This window comes from Aulonocara sp. 'chitande type north' Nkhata Bay, linkage group LG6 (assembly GCF_057382095.1).
Source record: "Aulonocara sp. 'chitande type north' Nkhata Bay isolate Kocher_YH1m ecotype deep benthic linkage group LG6, A_spYH_male_GT1.1, whole genome shotgun sequence".
In the NCBI taxonomy this organism is placed as follows: domain Eukaryota; kingdom Metazoa; phylum Chordata; class Actinopteri; order Cichliformes; family Cichlidae; genus Aulonocara; species Aulonocara sp. 'chitande type north' Nkhata Bay.
This window is the reverse complement of record NC_141349.1, coordinates 6,645,276-6,666,459: the sequence shown is the minus strand read 5'-3', so window position 1 is coordinate 6,666,459 and position 21,184 is coordinate 6,645,276. Positions and strand designations below refer to the sequence as shown.

At 42.4% G+C, this 21,184-nt stretch overlaps 1 protein-coding gene across 1 annotated transcript in view; it reads left to right on the top strand.

The window, feature by feature from the left end:
- The first annotated feature begins 9,810 nt into the window (after positions 1–9,810).
- The window catches only part of slit1b (slit homolog 1b (Drosophila)), an 82,209-nt gene continuing 70,835 nt past the window's right edge, over positions 9,811–21,184 (top strand). Inside the window, exon 1 of the mRNA XM_086294782.1 lies at positions 9,811–10,310. Coding sequence (XP_086150908.1) covers positions 10,063–10,310 — 248 coding nt within the window. The 5' untranslated portion in view covers positions 9,811–10,062. The remainder of the gene's footprint in view (positions 10,311–21,184) is intronic.

Here is a 21,184-nt window from a genome sequence, read left to right as displayed (position 1 = left end):
CATTTTCAGGGATTTCTATAAAACGTTGTATTCACCACAAATAAACCCATCTAAAAAAGAAATTGATCAGTTTTTGGAAAACATAACTCTTCCAAAATTATTGGACACTCAAGCAATGGCACTGGATTCACCACTGACACCAGGTGAACTCCAGGAAGCCCTGATAAGTATGCACAATAATAAGGCTCCAGGTCCAGATGGCTTTCCTGCAGAATTCTACAAAGAATTCTGGTCGATTCTAGCACCAGTTTCCTACAGAACGTTGTTGGAAATTAAAGAAAAGGGCAGACTTCCATCAAATATGAATTCTGCAAACATTAATCTCCTGCTAAAACCAGGCAAAGACCCTGTATATCCCTCAAGTTATCGTCCAATATCCCTTATAAATGTAGACCTTAAAATAATCTGCAAAGCTCTCTCAAAGAGACTGGAGAAAATAACCCCCCTCTTAATTCATCCTGACCAAACTGGTTTCATAAAAGGTAGGCACTCATCAACAAATACACGTAGATTACTTAATTTGATAGACTACTCATACAGTAAAAACCTAGAAACTACAATATTCTCTTTAGACGCAGAAAAAGCATTTGACAGAGTTAACTGGAAATTTCTATTTGCAACTTTACACAAATTTGGTTTTGGATCCTCTTTCATAAACTGGTTAAAAATATTATATAATTCCCCAACAGCTTGTGTTAGAACAAATGACCAGACATCCTCCAGCTTCTGTCTCTTGAGGGGCACCAGGCAGGGATGCCCACTCTCCCCTTCACTGTTTGCAATTTTTATTGAACCACTAGCAGCAGCAATTAGACAGAATTCAGTAATTAAGGGCATAAAATGCAAGAACGTGGAACATAAAATCAGCCTTTATGCGGATGATGTGTTACTCTTTCTCCAAAATTCACAAACCAATATCTCTGGGGTGATTGAATTGATAAACTCTTTTGCAAGAATATCAGATTACTCAATTAACTGGTCAAAATCTACAGTCCTACCGATTAATTGCTCCTTCCATAATTCCTCTTGTACACCACTGCAATCGGGAAATATAAAATATTTAGGTATTAATGTTTCTCCCAAGCTTGCAGATCTAACTAAATTAAACCATATCCCACTTTTAAAGAAGGTAGAAGATGATCTGGCTAGATGGAAATGTCTACCCATATCACTCATGGGAAGGGTTGCCGCTAAAAATGATGGTCTTACCAAAAATAAATTATTTATTCTCAATGATCCCAACTAAACCGCCACAAGATTGGTTCAGATCTCTAGATTCATGTATGTCCAAATTCCTTTGGAAAAATAAACCCCCACGTATAAGCTTAAAAACACTACAAAAGACCAAGGATAAAGGAGGACTAGAACTGCCTAACTTTCAGCACTACTTCTTAGCCAACAGGCTTCAGTTTATCTCAGGATGGCTAAAACACACCCTCTTAGATGAACCTTGGCTAGATGTAGAACAAGCACTCTGCAATAATCTAGAGATCTCAGACCTACAATTTATCAGCTCAAACATCCAACGACATGAATGCTTTAAAAGCATCAACATCAGCTCTTCTCTGACAGCATGGTGGGAGTTTCTAAAATTGACGGCGTCTTCATTAATCCCATGCAAACGTACACCTATCTGGAACAACCCTGACATATTATAAAACAATAATATGATAAACCTTTCAGATTGGAGTGATAAAGGAATCAAATATTTAGAACATATACTAGAAGGAACAGAATTTATTTCATTTGACGGACTAGTTACACAATATGGGATCAACAAGAAAAGATTTTTAGAATATCAACAAATTAAATCCATAGTAAAAAAGAAATTTAAACCGGGTCAAGTTGAACTACAAACACCACCAAGTGTGGTTCAATTTCTTACTCTTAAACCCCCCAAATTACTATCCAAAATATACAGAATGCTTTCTAAAACAGATGAATCAATATCACTTCCTATTGCAAAATGGGAAGCGGATTTATCAGTTAACTTAGACCTAAACTTCTGGTCTCAGATTTGCTTAAAAACCTTTCATCTAATTAGAAATCCCAGTCTTCAATTAATTCAATACAAAATATTACATAGAGTACACTATACAGGTCATCGGATGTTCAAGATGGGCTTTACGTCTACCAACAACTGCTCACACTGCCAAACCAATTCACCGGACAATTATATCCACGCTCTTTGGTTCTGTCCACCAGTTCAGAAGTTTTGGCGCGAGATATGTGAAGACTTATCGAAGTGTCTGAAATGTAACATTCCAACTTCCCCCTTAGTGTGTTTGTTGGGCAGCTTAGATAATGTCACTTCAGAAAAGAATATCGCCCATATGGTTTTCACTGCCCTATGCATAGCCAAGAAAACAGTCCTCATGAACTGGAAAAATAAAAATAATCTTAATTCTAACCAATATAGAAATTATCTATTAGATTACATTAGTCTTGATACAGCCTCTGCCACCACATCAGATCAATTGCTCTGGGCTCCTTTGATCAGCTCCATCACCTAGTGGGGGTGGGGGGTCATAGTTTGGTCCCGCCTTCACTGTTGTGATTGGTGTGGGGGTAGGGACAGGCTTAGGGCGTCGGGGGGTTCCCCGGAGGCATCTTCCTTGGGGGGCTCAACCCGGGGTAGCGGTCATGTCCGGTTAGGGGCTTTGTTGGCTCTCAGGTGACTGTTTCCTCGCGGCTGCGTGCAGCGGGGCTAGGGGAGGGTCTGTGCTGACGGACGTGGGTTACTGACCTGGTAGCCTGGCTGCCCCTGGGTGGGTCCGGGATGGGCGTGAGGTTCTGGGGGCGCTCCGTCTCTGGGCTGGGACCCGGACCGGGCCTCGGGGGCTTGGGTCCTGGTTGGTGTGTTGCCGGGGTTGTGGGCGGGTGGGTGCATGGGGGCCCAGCCCTGGAGCAGGGTGCCGCCGGTGCATCGAGCCACCTGGGGGGCTCTTCAACTGGTGGGGGAGATTGTCACATCTTGCAGGAGCTTTCCTCTCCTCAGGAGCTCCCTCTGCAGGAGGGGGAGATACAGGAGAGGTGGAGGAAGATCTCAGCCTGGGTGTTTATTGTCTTATGTAGTCTGGAAGATGAGTGGATGGTGGGGTAGGTGCAGTTTTCTCTGTGGTGGGGTTGGGTGGACTGTCCCGGGCTCTGTGGGGCCGGGCGGCGCTGCTGCACTGGGCCCCGGTCTGGATGGGCCTGGGCCCCCTTTCCCTGGCGGGTCGCGGAGTGTGGGGGTGCCTACTGGGGTCAGCGGGGGAGCTGGCCCCAGGGAGGGGTCACTTGCCCCTCCCTTCCTTCCCTCCCCATCTCCAGCTGCCTCCCTCTTCCCGCTCCACCACAACCACCCACACATGCAGGGCCTTGGAGTAGGGGTATGTCACCAGGGTGCAGAGGAGGCTACCCCCCCCTCTGTCCCCTTCTGGCTGCCTCTGCCTCAATTTTATCCCACAACTTAGACATTCACATTACTCACACTCTCATTACACATACATATAGGATCTTGGGGGTGGGCACGATACACGGAGTCCAAAGTACCATCAGGGTGTACACCCCACCCCTGGCATCGTTGCCCACCTCTCAATTTTAAATACACATAGACATTGAGGGCTAGCAGGAGGGACCATGCGCTTACCTGCTGCTCTCTGGCAGGTAGCTCCAAGCCCTCCTGGGTTTTAAATGCACCTTAAAACACACATGCATCAACACTACAATGAGCGGGTGGAGGGAGGTTTGGAGTCTTCTCTCACCCCCATTCTCTGCGACCTGCTGGAGCAGGGGGGCTAGGAGGAGGAGTTGGCCGTCCGACTGCGGTCTGGAGTGTGGAGCCTTCCTGCTGCTGCGGAGTTGGGGCGGTCTGCCTCCCCCCACCGCAGGGAAAAGGGAAACACCACCTGGGTCTGGGTGCAGTTCCCCCCTCCAGGGGCGGGGGCACCTAGACCCGGTTTGTAGAGTACGCTTAGGGAGTGTGATCGTGTGTACAACGTCTCTTTATGTCTGTCTCCACGTTGGTTGAGTGTGGAGTAAGTGCATATGAGAGCATGAGGGTGGGAATGGATGTTTGTATCTGTGTGTGCCTGTATGTCTGTGTCTATATGTCAGGTTGGGTGTCAGGCGCCACCTCTCTGGGGACATCTCAGGCCCTCCAAGGTTTGGAGGCCTATCTCCCCCTACCACCACTTCCCCTGGCAGTGGCGGACTCCCTCAGACATCGGTGCGTTGGTGGTTCTTTGTGTCCGGGGATGGGCGTCCAGGTACACACCGGCTCACTCCTTGGCGGCCGCTTATCGGGGCCTGGAGCCTGGGGCTCGCTCGGGCCACTTCGGAGGTGGGGTGCCCCCGGCCTCTCGGCCTGGGGCTCGGTCACTCAGGCGCAGCAGGCTGCCGGCGGAGCTCATGGGCGCGTCACTGCAACTCCCCCTGGCTTCTGCTCCGCGGCTGCTGAGTGAGCCCTCATCTGGGACTCTCCTCAGCTCTTTCCGGGACAGTGGCGCAGCTGCCCCTCTGTTGGTCTTCCTTGGTCTCTTGTGTTCTGGGGGCCTCTGGATGTCTGGAGTTTTGATCTCCTCCACACCTGCTTCATGCCCTGGAGGACGGGGCTGTGCCCCCCCCCCACACCCTCTAGCAGATTATTACATGAAGGAACCTTTTAAAAAACAAAAAACAAGCGCGTCCATGCTCACAGGTGTACACACGGGTGATCACACCCACAAACTACACCCTTTTTGGCTCCTACCTCAAAGCACACTGTGTTCTGTTGATCTTATGTGCTGCACAATAATGTTTAACATTTAGTATTTACTGTCATATTCCCATATATCATTGTGATGTTGTTTATTCTATTACTCATGTTCTCTTCTGCTTGCTTTCTTTTTTCTTTCTCAGCAGGTGACCCAGGTGATTGATATATGCACTTTTTTTCTCTGCCCGTTCTGTTGGTTTTTGTCTTTTGCCCTTCTCCCCCGTCCCTCTTCTCAGCTGTTTCTCTTTCCCTCTTTCTTTCTCCCCTTCTTTCCCCCAGTCAAGTCTGTCCCGTATTCAGTAAGTGAAAATAAAATAAACAATAAAAGGTGAATCAAATGGACCATTACGGCAAGGCTGGGATGGTCAGTTTGGTAAAGTAAATCCGTTGGGCATCTTTCTTTGCCTTTAGACAACAATTCTGAGGGCAAAAGAGCCAAACGGGACAGGCCAAAAAAAAAAAAAAAAAATACAAAAACTGAGCGAGAGGGGCTGCTATTGTGTGTGTGTATGGATAATAGCAAACACTGAAATACATTTTTTGCACGCAGCAATGAATTTTGTTCACTCAAATTCAGCTTTTCTTCGCTCAAAATAAATTTCTCCTCAAAATGCAACACTTGCACCTGCAAACTTTTTTTTACTTGCGCTCAAATTTTTTTTACGTGCGCTCAGAATAGTCCCCCCTCCATCTGTCAGACACTTGAAAGTGACCCGCGTGTGCTTCGCAGCAATCACAGCAGTACAGACACCCAGCCTTCCGTTTCCACTATACTCTTTCATTCACATACATTATTCTCTTGCATACATATATTTTCTTCAGACATGTATGCATTCTCTTCTTACATACATATATTATTTGTGAGATTAAATGCATATTGAATGTTTTGCATGTAAATGAGAGCAAAATGTAGGAATGCATAAAAAAATGCATGTATGTTAGAGTGAAAATTTGTAAATATGTACATTAAAATACATGTATAAGAGAGCACAATATTGCAATGTGTGTGTTAAATATGTGTAAACATGAGAATAAAAATATCTAAATATAAAAATTAAAATAAAACTATGTGAGAGTGAAAGTATATGTGTGTGAAAGAAGAATGTATGAAAAAAAAAGACAAGAAAAAAAAAAGAGAAGAAGAAAGAAAAAAAAAGGAAAAAAAAGATAATACATGTGAAACATTTAGTTGACTGCTTGCTTGCGGTGCATGGTCACTGATGAGTTCTTTGTGTGCTGTGAGAAAGCTGGAACACTGATAAATCCAGGTTTTACTAAAGTGGGTGGAGCTTTAGTTTTTACTCCAGAAGTTCGTGTGCACCTTATTCCTTTGTAATGGGGTGGGGGCAAACACACACACACACACATGGTAACAGGTTACCTTTTCCTACTGAATTCATTATTGGGTTAAGTTTTCTCAGTTGTCCAAGCGCTAACTAATCCATGACTATTGTTGTATCATGTGGTGTAAACTGTGGTAACCTGATTGTTTTTGTATTTTAGTGTAAAATAAGCTCAGCGTGTACAGTGGGTTCCTTGGTGGATTATCCACTTTGCATTAAAACCTCTGTTTTCTACAGAAAACTTGTCTGAGTTAATGTTTCAATTAGTGTTTCAGTTTCAGGCTGGAATGAATCTGAAATTGAAGCCTTCGTTGCCCAGCAGCAAACACACAGCACCCTTAAATGCAGTGACAGTATTTACCCACTGAAGGGTGCTGTTGAATAATGCAGATGTCTGTCTCCAATTATGTTTTCAGATTAATGACATTATAATAGCTTCTTGTGTCTTGGAAGGACTCATGAGCCAGTTAAGTTTTTTTCTACATACAAATACACTTTAGCTTGTTACATATTGTTCACTGTTGCCATGAACAGTTTTTTCATGGCAGTATTACCTAGTATATTTCACTTCCTGCCCTCAGCGTACTCGGTAATCAGTTGTTGTTATCAAGAAGTAAACGTAAGCCCATATTTCCCATGAGATTGCCCTTTAACATAAGATGAACTAAACAAAATGTTAGTATGGAAAACTAACCAAGCTTATACCTGCAGTAATTATTCTATTAATTACAAATACAGATTTGTGATTGAAGATTACGACAAATTGAAATACAAAATTCTCAGTGCCATCTTCAAAAGATGTTTTAATGCAGTTTTATAGTAGAAGGATTTCCTGTTTGCATGTATTTCGTTAACTGCGCAGTGTGCTCCTTTAGTCCTGCACACAGATGAGTCAGAATATCACGACCGCCTGCCTATGTTGTTCATGTCCCTGATGTGCAGTCCACACAGTTTGGATATGGGACTGCTGGGGGTCCTGTCCTGTTTCCTGACACCAGGACTTTGGCAGTGTATCTTTTGGCTCAGTCGAACTAGATTCTGGTCATCTGGACGGTTTCAGTGGGAGAAACGTTTCGTCACTCATCCAGGTGACTTCTTTAGTCTCAGCTGACTGCAGGTTTCCCCAATCTTATAAACAGTATATTTGCAAAATGACTGAAGCTAGACCACTAAATGAACAATGGGCTGTGAGGTCAGTTCCTTGATCATTAATATGCAAATTGTCATGACCATTGATCAACAACCACTGATCAAAGACCATTGCTCCATGGCCATGAGTACCATTCACAGAAAGTTGGGGAATGGCTGCAATCACAGCATTGTAAGATGGCAAAAGATGCACCCTTAGGCCACTTCCTCGCTTCAGAGATGGTCTTTCCCTTTTCACGTAAATGGTTTTCCCAACCATTTACGTGAGACTGAAGAAGTCACTTGGATGAGTGATGAAATGTTTCTCCCACTGAAAACGCTACGTCCAGATGAGCAGAATCAACCTTTTGGGATTTGCTTCGCTGGATGACTGAGCATGCATCAAGACATAGATTCGGGGAAATTTGCCTTTGTTTCCTGTCATTTCTGAGCAGTTTTGTTGACCCACCTGAACATCACGTTGTAATGAAATAGCTGATGTTGCTTCACCTGTGAGTTTTATGTGAATGTTTTGGGGACTGCATCATTTATACCACCACATATTCATACATTGATTTAGATTTCCAATGTTTGTGCAGTATGTGTTCTCTAATTTATCAGATTTACCAAACAATTTAATGGGCAAACTAATTTCTTCAACATTTAAGTCTTCCCTTGTTTTCAGGATTAAAACTTTTATTGACAAATTGCATTACATGTAGGGAAAAACACTAGCGCTTTTGGGAATTGATGCCTTTGAGACAAAAGCATCTGCTCTTTACTTCCAGAAATCAATTCAGACGCGTCTGCAGTAAAAGCTCCCTCCCTGCCTCGACACCCACCCCTGCCTCAGACAGCTATTATGACCCTAGAAATAAGGGGGACCACCCCCTCGAGATGTCAACATCTTGTCTCCCTCTCTTTGTTACCGAATATGGCCAAATGAGTCATTCAATTCAGTTGCACAAAGGAAGCAGCCGGCCTCTGCCTGTGGCCAATTTGTTTTCCATCACTTCTGAAGTGCAGCGGGTTAAATTAACCCGTCACTCCGAGTCTGCCAGGAGAAGACAAAGTGAGGCCACGAGCAATAATCACTCATGTATAGTGGTAAATAAAAAGCTGGGTAAACTGTGCCCTCCGGGTGTTAGCAGTCACACTGAAAAGTAATAACAAACCAGATCTATCTCTGAGAGAAGCTCTGACTACACTCCACAAAACTGTTGTATAAAACAGTGTGAATCAGGAATACATTTAAGAAGGGATACAAGCCAAAGAACAGATTTTTTCTTCTTATAATGCACCAATAATGCTGTGCCTGAAAACCATTTAAGACTAACTTATAATACAGCTGATTGGCAGAATATTACATTTAACAACAACTTCTTCTTCTCCTTTTTAACATTTTTTATTTATTTTTTGCTGTAGAAATCTGGGGTTTATTTTACTGTTAAACTGAAGACCTAAATAATTCATAACTTAGAAGAACAAATCAATAAATGAGCAAACACTGTTTCCTTGTGGATTTAACACCTTGTCACTGGTTTTACTGTAGATTTCCAGCTGTAAGTGGTTTTTCTTCACGGTATCCCTGATAGCTTTTTTTCCCCCGCTCCTTTTTTCCTTGGTAGTATGGTGATCACAAAAAGCTGAAGCCAGGGTTTCTGTGGAGACTGGGGAAAAAAACTCTGCCAGGCTCCATTTGAATTTCAAAGCCTTGCCAGTGAATTCATAATAGACTTCTGAGTAAGCTCTGGCAGCTTATGGCATTCCAGTTATGCCAGTCTCACCCCCCCCCCCCCCCCACTTTCCCCAACCAACCCAAGTTCCTGCAGCTCAGTGTGCAGTCTTGGCACTGAGCCGTGGCCAAAATAAATAAAATAAAATATCCCAATTAATCCGCAGTACAACTTCCAACCTCTCCTTTTATGTCACATCTATTGTTCTTCCTCTCCACAAATAGTTTCTCCTTTTCGGTTATATTTTCTCGTGCTTCGTGGTGATCACAATTTACTCTTCCTCTCTCCTTTCTCATCATGTTCATGCAGCCTCGGGCTCTTTTTTTTCCCCCAAGGGAGGAGACCGCATGTGGGCGAGCGAGATAGACAAAAAGAAGGAGAGGGCAAGAGAGAGAGAAAGGCTGCTGTCACCTTCAGTGATGGTGGCGGCTCCCGCTACTGCTGCCACTGAATAGATGTGAGGTCACTCTGGGTACTGGTGTGTGCGTATGCGTGTATGTGTGGAGTTGGGGGGGGGGGGGGGGGGGGGGGGGGGGCATAGGAGGAGTCTTGCTGCTGTTATTTGTAAAAGCTTTTGATGGATGATTACTCTGTGTGTGTGAGATAGAGGGAGTGAGGGAGTCCCCCCTCCACACCCCCTTTCTTTTTCTTTTTTTTTTCCTAGTGGCTCACTGTTCAGTGCACAATGACTCAATGAAAAGTAGAGGGGAGAGGCGAGCACACTGTACAGCTGCATGAGAGAGAGAGAGAGAGAGAGAGAGAGAGAGAGAGAGAGAGAGAGAGAGAGAGAGAGAGAGAGAGAGAGAGAGAGAGTAGAAGAAGAGAAGCCAATTGGAGGGAGCTCTAAAGCTGGTGACAAGTAGAAGAAGAGGACATACTCGTATTTTTTCCCTCCTCCTTTATTTCCCTGAAAGGCCACTCCAGGATCAAGTGGCAGTCGTTCAGTTTGAGCTGAACTTCACTTGGCTATGCTGCTGTCTCAGCCCCTTTAAACACTCTCCTGCTGGTTCTCACTTCTTTAAGGAGGTAGTACTGGTCAGTCATCCCGGGCAGAAGGAAGAGGGTAGGATCTGTTGGCTGGTTTCTGCAGTGTTGGGGAGCTCCGCAGGAGAGCAGAATGCCTGCTGGAAAAAGAGGGGATGGAGCTGGGTCAGGAGGCTGTGGGATGATTGCAGTGGACACAGGCCGGGCTCCTCAATCTTGGATGCAGGTGGTGTTGGCGTGGAGTGTTACGGTGCTGTTGGCAGGTCACGGAGGTGCAGAGGCGTGCCCCACTCCCTGCAGCTGCCTGAGCAACACGGTGGACTGCCATGGCCTGGGGATCCACACTGTGCCCAAAAACATCCCCAGAGGCACTGAGAGGCTGTGAGTACATATGCATTTATATTCTACTGCATCTCCGAGGACCAAATGTGTATAGACACATAGTAGGATGAGGGGAATCCTTCAAAGTGACGGCATATAGCTGCTCTTCACTTAAATAAACAAGGAGCTATTTAAATCTATGTTAATTATGAGTTTGGGTAAAGGTTTGCTTTATAGGTCAACATATCAGTATCTGCAGGAATATGATCTCACGTGTATAATTGTTAAAGGGCAAAAATGAGAAAACAAGGATGGAGTTTCAGAGTGAACAGGGTCTACAGTGGATGATTTAATTATCAGTATAGCCCACTCTTTTGAGGCATTTCACAGTACGCGTTGCATATTATTTCTTGTTTGTGTCAGTGTATATTCTGTTGTGGTGTCTCTCTTCATCTGTTGCCTGTTTAACCTCAGAAAACATGCACACATGATTGATCCACTTGAGTTTCAGGATTCAGTTGCTGCTCAGCAGCATAATTTCTCCACATCTCATGTTTCCAGTTATATGTCTAACTTTTTAAAAAAAAAAAAATCTACATCTTTTCAAAAAGGATGTATCGTAAAACTTCAAAAAACTTCTTCTCTTCCCCGGGACTTGTTTTTAATCCATTTTCTTCTGTTTCTCTTTTTATTTACTATAATATCGTGTCTTAATTTTTTAGTGGGTTTCTTTTCAGTAGGGCAAATGCACTGTGGAAGGAAAGCAGTGATAAAGAGTTCTCCTGAGCGCTGCACACATACCTCAGTCTAATGCAGTCAGTGCACAAATGGTAGGCAGTGGTAATGATGTGCTGGCCCACATCACATTAAAATTTACAGATTTGCTCAATATCGAGGCACCTGAAAAATAAGCACAGGAAGAAATTTGATAAATCTGAAAATTTGTCCTATGCTCCTCGCTTGCAAGTCATAATCTGCACTGTATTTTCAGACCAAATCTATCGTTTAGGCCTCTGTAATTAAAAGTATGTATTTTTAGCTTTAATAGAGTGTCAGGGCTGACCTACTGATCTGATTTTGATGAAACCAAATTATAACGACCCTTACATACTTACATGCTGTACAAACCTTCCTCGAGTGATTGTGGTTTCGTTGTTGGTTTCTTAGGTTTATAAAAATGTCTAGAAGTGTCTGTTTTACAACAGCCTGTGAAACACCATGGTAGGGTTTATCTTCTAATGCAGTAGATGATGACTGCTGGTAAAATATTGCTGCATATCTTTGCTAATGCCGTCTTGTGCTCGGTGTCTCGGTGTGTGAATGCTACATGGTGCAAATTATCACCTTTACCAATGAGCCCTGTTTTTGCCTTTGATGGACTGCCTCTGCTATGACTCTATGGTACAGTCAAATATTAATTTCTGACATCAGGTTTGTGGTCTGCCTTTTTTGGCAATTATTGGTGCAAATAAGCACAATGCACCTCAACAGTGGACCCATGGATGCAAAGCAATGCTCCAGTATCAGCAAACACAAACTCCGCCGCAGTGAGGACAAATAAATTAGGAGGTACTTAATCTGTTTCTCTCCGCCTCTGAAGGTATGAATTGACTGGTTGTCTCAGTGCCTGGTGAACATGTATGTGTTTGTATATGGTGAGTGTATGTGTTTATTTCAGGTTGTTGAGTGCCTGTGTATGAATAATTGATGACTTTCAGGGGTGCCAGCAGAGAGATACATTATCCTTGGTCCTCTCTGGTTTACTGTAGCGTGGAGGATGTTTTCCCCTCTAAGGCTAATAGCTTTATGATCGGGAATGGGGGCTTGGGCTCTCGGTCAAAGAGAAATGGCCTGGAAAAAACTGTGAGCCTGTAGACACACTTGCCCATTTTTCTATTTATGTGAGATGGTGAGATATTAGATGGTGCTCTGCAGGGTGAGAGTAACTGACACAGTGGTGAAACTGAAAATTTTCACATAATTTTATTGCCATGAATGCCGGCACAGGTTCATTTAGATGAGCAGAAATGGGTAATAATATAAATTCTGCCTCCAGCTTGGTAATGTGGAAATGAATGCAGCTGTAGAGTTTTTATCTTCAAATGTAAAGCATGTTGAGGCAACTGTTGTTGTGATTTATATACTTATATGCATAAATGTGTAAATGACACTGGTGCTCTGGATAATATATGGAACACACTGTTTTTTACTTTCCATAGAGATTGTGTGTTGGACAGAAACTGATAGATACTCATGGTGGGATCTATAACCAGAGTAAAACAAAGACACTTTGATGTTTAGTTTTTCAGTCTTTGACTTCCAGACTCAACATTTTACATCTATTTTCTTTGGAAGGAACCCAATTGTTTTCTCTCCTACTGGAGGTGGGATAACCTGGACAGCTTCTGACTCAGCTTCACTAATGCAATCTGATCAATAGGGTTGTTGGTTTAACCTGTGCCACTGTCTGAAATGGGTATCATGCTCTTATTTCAATCAATCAGGCTTTCTATACATAGCCAATGTGACCTTTTGACCCCTGAGTTGCATCTTTATTCCGCATTCTTCCCATCACGTGGTTATGTAGACTCAGGAAGACCCTGCCCTGCAGTGGAGAGGAACGACTCATTAGACAGCTATTTGTTAAAGGTCTTGTCGGCCAATTAGCATGTAAAGTGATCTGAGTGTGTGTATCAGCTGGACAGCTAGCCACTGGGGGAAAGAGAGTCGGCGTGATTGTGTGTGTGTGAGGGAGCAAAAGAGGGAGAGAGTGTATACAGTAATCCCTGGGCGACAGCCAGCAATAAGAGGGTCATTTATCAACGTGACTGCACCAGTCAAACTAAACACCCCTCCTCACTGGGATTGTCATGGCAACACTGAAAAATGGATGCCCCTTTGGGCCCTGATGAGCATGGTTATTTGAGAAGAGGAAAGTGTGTGTGAAAGCCATAGAGAGGAAAATCTGTGAAGAAATGCCGATGAGTACAGGAACGTGTGCGCTGGTACTAGACAAAACACTGCACTTATGAGGTTTTTGTGAAGGACTTTACTGAACACTTACAGATTGTTTTTGGAGTTTTCTGGTGCTGATCCGTTTAGTTTGTGTTTAATCCAGATTAAATTATCGTCATAAATCATAAAAACAAAACTTGTGTTTTTCCTGCTCTTGCTTTCATAACCAGGGCTTAGAGTGAAGTGGATCAACTTATAAGAAGGGCAGCATGATAAAAATAGCTGTCTGACAAAAATAAATAAACAGTCAGTTAGGTACAGTTAGTCAGTGTGATTCCTGGCTCAAAACTGATCTCTGGGGGCTACATATAAGCAGAATCGGTGCATGTACATTAAAGCCAATAAGCTACCACACAAGTTTAATAAAAAAAATAAAAAAAAAAAATGTTTTCATGTTTCTTCTGATATGAAAAAAAGTCTGTTGTGCTTGAGTTCAACTGTAATTAACAAATCTCACTAAGAAGATAATTTGTATTGCTGTTCATTTTTAAAGGTGTCTAAAAATTCTTTCTTTACTAATTTCACTGTAAAAAGTGTCTCTGTGAAGTCTTTAAAAGGAATTGTGTGTGATTTTATGGAGAACACAACTGAAGTAAAAACAGAAATTGAGAAACAGCATGATTACTTATAAAGGTCAGGATGGTCCATTAAATATTTCATGGCACTGAAAAGTCAAAACTGTTGCTCCCTATTAGGAAATTTACTTAAATGTAGCAATTAATGCACTTAAAATGTCCGCTTATACCTTAATACATGATGCAATATTAAATAATGTGTCAAATGATCAGTTTAACCCTTGTATGGTGTTCGGGTCTGTGAGACCCGTTTTCAGTTTTTTTCAAAAGAACAATTAAACAATGAATTATTTTTTCAACCTGAAATTCATTGGCTTTGGCTTATTTTCTGTGAAGAACATAAATCCGAACTAATTTTCAATGACCTCATACTGTACCTCCCCCCACGCATTTACATTACATACAAGGTGTTCGGGTCCACTGGACCCAGGTCTAATAAAAGTGTTGAAAGTGTAGGTCCTGTGTTCCCACACTCTGTCTTCCTCCTTTCTGGTGCTGCTGATAGTGTTTCCTTCCCCTCCTGCTTGCGCACAAAGTTGCAACATTGTTGAAAATTCAACAATCAACACTGTCTGCTCTTACATTCCTGCACATTTTACCCTCTTTCTTGAGGGATCCCAATTTTATTTTCTCATACCGTGTCCCACCTGCAAATTAGGGGCATAATACTATAAATAAGACTTTGCCAGTGTGGTTCTTTATCACAACTGATCAAGATGGCAAAAGATTATCTGCTGCGAGGGCCATCCAATTGATTTTGGAAGAGAGAGGGGCTTCGGATGATGATGTTGACAAAGAGGTTTCAGAATATTTCACATTTCTGAAAATTCAGAGTCTGACAGTGACTTTGAAGAAGAGGATGAGGTTGAGCACCATTTAGTAACAAAACAAAGACGAGTACCCCATCTGCAGCCAGCTCCAGGACCAGAACAAGCCCACCAGACAGCAAGTGAAGAAATATGGATGTCAATAACTGGTGAAATTGAATGGTCTTCTTGCCCAAGAAATGAGCCACCCTGCAGAGCTGTTACTGTGATCAGCCAGGGCCAACACGGCTGACAGTTACTCATGTGCAGGACATCAAGTCTTCATTTGAGCTTTTCATCCCAGATTCCATCCAGAAAATTATTCTGGATTGCAGTAATCTAGAAGGAAGGTGTGTTTTTGGAGAGAGGTGGAAGGAGATGGACCAAATTCATCTAAGAACCCCAAAGGCCTACTTTGGGGTTCTTATCCTTGCAGGAGTTTTCAGGTCCAAAGGGGAATCCACAGAATCCCTGTGGGATGCAGAAACCTTTCCGTGCATCAATGTCTCTGGAAAACTTCCACAAAATTTCCAGGATTATCCGTTTTGATAACCGAGACGACAGACCAGCTCGACGGCAGAGAGACAAGCTATCTGCTTGGACAGTGTGGGATAAGTGTGTGCACCGCCTCCCCCTGTTTTACAACCCTGGGCCTAATGTCACCATTGATGTGCAGCTGATCCCATTTAGTTGTGAAACATATTGCTTCACGTGTAAATGTGTTGTGTCTTTCCACTCACTCCACTTGATTATAACTGATTTATTTTTTTTATAACATTTTATAAAAAAAAAAAAAAAAACCAAAACACGAGAAGCACATTGATTCATAAATGTGATCTAACAAAGGTAAAGGGAAAAAATTAACCATGTTTGCTGTTCATTTGGCTTGTAATTGGGATTAAGCAAACATCTGTTGAGTAATTTAACATAAAATTGTTTGATAGTGTTAATTTGGAAAGCCAAAACTCTAGCGGGTCCACCAGACCCATGAACACTGGCTGAGTAACAAAAATATGAACACCACACAAGGGTTAAAAAAAACAAAACAAAACAAACAAAAAAAAAACTAAATTGAAAGGATGGCTAACTTGTTTGACTGGACAGAATGTGGTGAGTTTATGAAAATCAACGGTCCAGTAATCTAATAAGCCACCACACCAACTACCTTGAGTATTTCTCGTTATGTTCCTTGTGGATATTTACAGTGTGGACATCACTCCACCTTTTAGTTGTTGGCGTGAAACTGATGTTCATGTGACCGAACTTACTATTTTCACGAGTCATGACAGAAAATGTATCGTAATATAAAACACATTATATTCTTTGGCAACATCAAGGTGTGACATCAAGGTGTGACCTCACTGAGTTTGTGTCTAGTTTGTCTGTAACACTGAAAAGCGTTTGTTCCAGGACTGGCATTTCTTAATTAGAGATAATGCACATTTCTGCTGGTTTAATCAGCCAAACAAAAATGGTCTACACTCTTTAAAGTGTCTCCTTGTGTCACTGCTAATGAATCCAAAACACAATTAGAAACACGAAATCTTAAAACAAACCTTAAGTCAGTGTGCTTGTATGTGGGAGAGAGTGTGAGAAAGTGCAGGTTAAGGTCTGTGTCAGACTCAAGTTGATGGTCTTTGTGTCTAAAGGAGAGAGAGAAAAATAAATGTGTGTGTGTGTGTGTGTGTGCGCGCGCTCACAAGTCAAATGTAAACAACTGAACGAGCCAGTCTCCTGCCACGCACGGCAGCCAGTCATGCACTGCAGATTTAAAAAGCACACTCCTGGTCTGTTCATTTCTTTTCCTGGATGGCATCATTATATAAATTGGGCATAAATCACTGATGAAAATGTTAATCAGAATGTCTACTTTCATAAGTATGTGTGTGTCATTACGGGTAGCTGCCAGCAAGACTGCTAATTGAGTGTGCACAGGATTACTGTTAGTGCCCGACGCAGTGAACAAAGAGCAGGAAACCAAGACTCACACACCTCACACACCACGTGTGGCAACTGGTTTTGCCACTAATGAGGGACTCTAACACTGATTCAATGAAGATTTACCTCTCACCATAAATCCAGATAGAGATACAGATTTAGCTCCAATGACCCTAACCTAACCTGGATAGCTACTTACTTTAGTTACAAAGAAGTGAAGAGCTTAATTGTGACTAATAATAAAACTACTTACAGGTGGAATATTTTCCTGTCACGATGAGTTGTGTGGCTGTCAGTGGCTGGACCCACGTGCAGGACTTGGAGACAAAACATTAACTTAAACGACAGCTTTATTTGCTGGAGAGTCACCCTTGGCGATAAATAAACAACAACTTAAACTAACTAGACAGGAGATGCTGACGGTAGACGACAATGGATACACACAACAAACGTGGAGGACACAACAACTGACAGGGAAAAACACAGGGCTTAAATACATACTGAGGTGATTAGGGAATGTGAAACAGGAGGAGAGCACAGCTGGGACTCATCAGACGTGACAAGACAAGGGGAGGCAAAACTCAACACATTGACATAGTACACAGACTTTCAAAGTAAAACAGGAAACTAAACAGACGTGGACTAAACTAGGGGATACAGTGACAGAACAAAAGACACACTGACAGAGACGACTGTATACTAACAGAAGTAACACAGAACCACGACCTAAGAAGGAGAACACAAGAAATGCCCAGGACCTAGGGGTTAGGAATACTAGCGACAGAAATCAAACCCAAGAAAATCAAAACACATCATGAAATCAAAGATAACTAATACAAACAGAAAAACACTAAGTCCACAGACTCAGGACCGTGACATTTCCCCTTCAGTATTTGTTCTGTTTTACTGTCAATTTCATATTTTCCAGTCCTTTCTTTTTCATTTACACTGACTGCCACCTCAGCTTTTCCCACTGCCCCTCTTTCTCTCTCGTTCTCTCTCTCCACATCTCTCATCTAACCATTCTTCCTGCGGCCCCTCAGTGGAAAAGGTGCCCCTAATGAAGTGCCATTAGACCTGTGCATGTATGCTTGACTCTTAATATTAGTCTCATTCACCTTGGTGTGACTGAGGAGAAAGAGAGTTAACAGGAGAAAGGAGCAAAAGAAGTGAGAAGGAAAGCAGGACGAGAAAGAAAGAGTTTTTTTTTAAAGTTGACAGTAAAAGAAGAGAAAATGTGAAGGACAAGAATTGGTGAGGATGGGAGATGATGAAAGGCATAAGAGTGATAATAGAAGAGGGGAGGAGAGAAAACTGAAATTGCCTTTTACATCTGCAGTACAGTTTAGTGTTGACTCGGTAATCTTTCACAAAGTTGGTTTTAGACAGATTGTAATTTATCAATAAAAGCTGCCTGGTTTTCTTTTCATGTCAGGAAATGACTTTGTTCTGAACAGCAGAATTTTTTGCTGCCACTCTTTATTTCATGTATCCGTGAGTCTCTGGGTGGAATATTGGTCATGGTCAGATCTTGGGCCAAATGAAGCACTTGAGGGCTGGCTGGAAACAACCCGTGAAACCTGCTCCGTAGCATCTTGTACAGATTGTTCTGTTTTCATTTCACCAACAAAAGAAAGAGCCCACCCTGGGTTGCAGTGAGAAAGGCAGGAGGGGACATGCTTGGAGTTCTTCCAAACTTCAGTTGATTTTCTACTTCTACCTCAGCTTTTTTTCAGCTTCTCTTGATGACAATTAAGCCAGTTTGATGTTTGTTTAGACTTATCAACATCAAGATCCTGACAATTCAAACTTAGCTTGATGGATCCCTCCATTTCTAATAGAACTGTGATTTGTACATGGCCAGCTGAATATGATCCTAGTCTGTAACACACCATTGGCACCAGCCTAGTCTCACAACAAAACATGAAACAGTCATGAAAAAGCAATATGATTTTCTGCATCCATGTACAGAGCAATCACACTGTATAGCCTAGTGTTCACAAATTTATAAGTAATTGTTTCAGTGAGCCCCGCTTAGCACCCCAGGAGACATAATAGCAGTTGTATTTTTACCCAATTTTTACCCAAGTTGTTGCTTATGTCTATGTTTAATCCTAACCAAGATATATACTACAAGATAAGGGGCGATCGTGGCTCAAGAGTTGGGAGTTTGCCTTGTAATCGGAAGTTTGCCGGTTCGAGCCCCGGCTTGGACAGTCTCGGTCGTTGTGTCCTTGGGCAAGACACTTCACCCATTGCCTACTGGTGGTGGTCAGAGGGCCTGGTGGCGCCAGTGTCCGGCAGCCTCGCCTCTGTCAGTGCGCCCCAGGGCAGCTGTGGCTACAATGTAGCTTGCCATCATCTGTGTGTGAATGGGTGGATGACTGGATATGTAAAGCGCTTTGGGGTCCTTAGGGACTAGTAAAGCGCTATATAAATACAGGCCATTTACAAATGATGTGTGAGGTGTATGACTTGACCTTGGGTGTTTGATGTAAGTAGCAAAATGATTCGCCTGACCTCTGACCCCTGTAAACACTTTTCGACTGTGTTTAAGTCCTTCATTCATCTCTTTTGTAAATTCTGCTCATATGATGCTTTAAAAGGATCATCTGTGGTATGCTCATTGGCTAACGACTTGTGATTGATAAGTTATTTGCAAGCATTTTCACAGTCAGCCCCACTCTTCTTTATCACATCCATTTGAAAAAACGTGTTTTGGCATTAAGGAAAACAGTTATTTCAGAGGTTCAGAATGGGACTTCATACTCTTTTATACTTTTAATGATTGAGATGACACAACATCCTTGGAAACGCACCTGGCTTAATTAGCTCCTTTAATGTGATGTTTATCTCTAATAAGGTCTGGAATTCAATCACAGCTAACCTAAAACAAAATCAACAGACGAGTTTAAACCAGGACCAAAATGTACAAGAGCAATAACTGAGGACAGCAAAGCAGCAGTATATTAATAAAAAGCAAACAATAAAAAACAACAACCCCAACTATAAATCTGCAGCCACAAGTCTTTTTGTGTCAGTGTGATATAAATGTCATAATCAGACACTGGACTTGAGGGTCTGTGCAGATACCAGTACACCTCTTTTTTTTCTGACTGCATGGGCTTGTCCATGAAGATTTACATTACAGTCCACCATTGAAGGCGCCGGACTTCAAAGATGTATAACAGGATTGGCCAGTGGGCTGATGTGTCTCCAGTTGTCCGCGTCTGTGTCAACAACATTTATGATCAAGTCTGAAAGGGGGGCTACCTGGCAGTACACAGAAGCAACCTCATGTGTTGGGTTCTGAATTCCAACTCATAACAGCTGCACTGAAAAGATGAATTTAGCGACCACGTTTTCTTGGGTTCAACGACAATAACAGTCTAACAGCATAATGTAAGGCTTGTACCACTGAAAATCCTCCAGTGGACCATTAGTTTCTGCTGGGTAAATTAAAACGGTGCCCCCTTAATTGCACTGCAAAGGCACAAATTCTAGTAAATTATTGCTCACATATTTTAAAAAATAAAATGAAAATGAAATTCAACTACCGAAAAATAAGAGAATACTTCTTGGAGTCTTCAAAATTAAGCATCATTGGCCCTAAATTTGCCTTTTCGACCAGTACCTACTCAGATCGTCTCGACAGGCTTTTCTGTTGGGTGGCTAGGGTTCCAAGCAATCAGAAAATGTGATGCCAATAGACTAGATGCCACCGATTGGCTAGTAAGTGGGGTCACTCGATGAGTCACGAGAGCATCTCCTTCACAAAACCCAATATTTTTTAAACTCGACAACATTACAGGACTTTTGGCCGTGTTGCTATAATTGTAATGCAAAACGATCGAAACCAAGTAGAGTTGAGTCACATCGAGCTAAGTAGGTACTAGTGGAAAAGGGCTATTAGCTATCATGCTCCATCCACCTGGAAATACAGTTTCTGTTACAGTTTCTTTTAATTGGTTTGGTACTATTTTCACAACTAAAGTGTGCATTTTCAAATCTCTCAGTACAAAACTCACATTTGTAACACCACTAGTCATTCTTTCAAATCTGATGTCATGAGTTCATTGTATTTGCACATATTTTCATTCCAGTTAATCATTGTTGCAGAACATATGATCATTGTGATATATTCTGAGAACATTTGCTTTACTCACCCAAACAAAACAGTAAGATCTTTTTTCAACGTAGTACTTTTACCAATCATTTCATACAGGAGCAAATAATACAAGGTAAGCGTTTCAAATTGTCCTTGGTGATGAATGAGTGTAACTGAACTGTAAAACTTTACACAGCAAATATTACACTTATGTTCAGTGTTACGACCCGGCTCAAAAGCCGCAACATAAAAACAGAGATGAATAACAGAGTGTGGGTGAGAAGAGGTTTCATCCTAAAATGGAAAACCAGGTTGGCTAAAATGGCTGGTGCCACCAAGGCAAAGACTAGTGCACTGTCGGGAAGCTTGCCTCAGGTATGCTTTTATCCACACCTGACTAGGTGTGGCCAATTAGCACCAGCTGAAAACACTGAGACGATTAGAAGCTGCAGAGGGACGTAACACCTCCTCCCTTAAAAGGGTTCCTCTAGG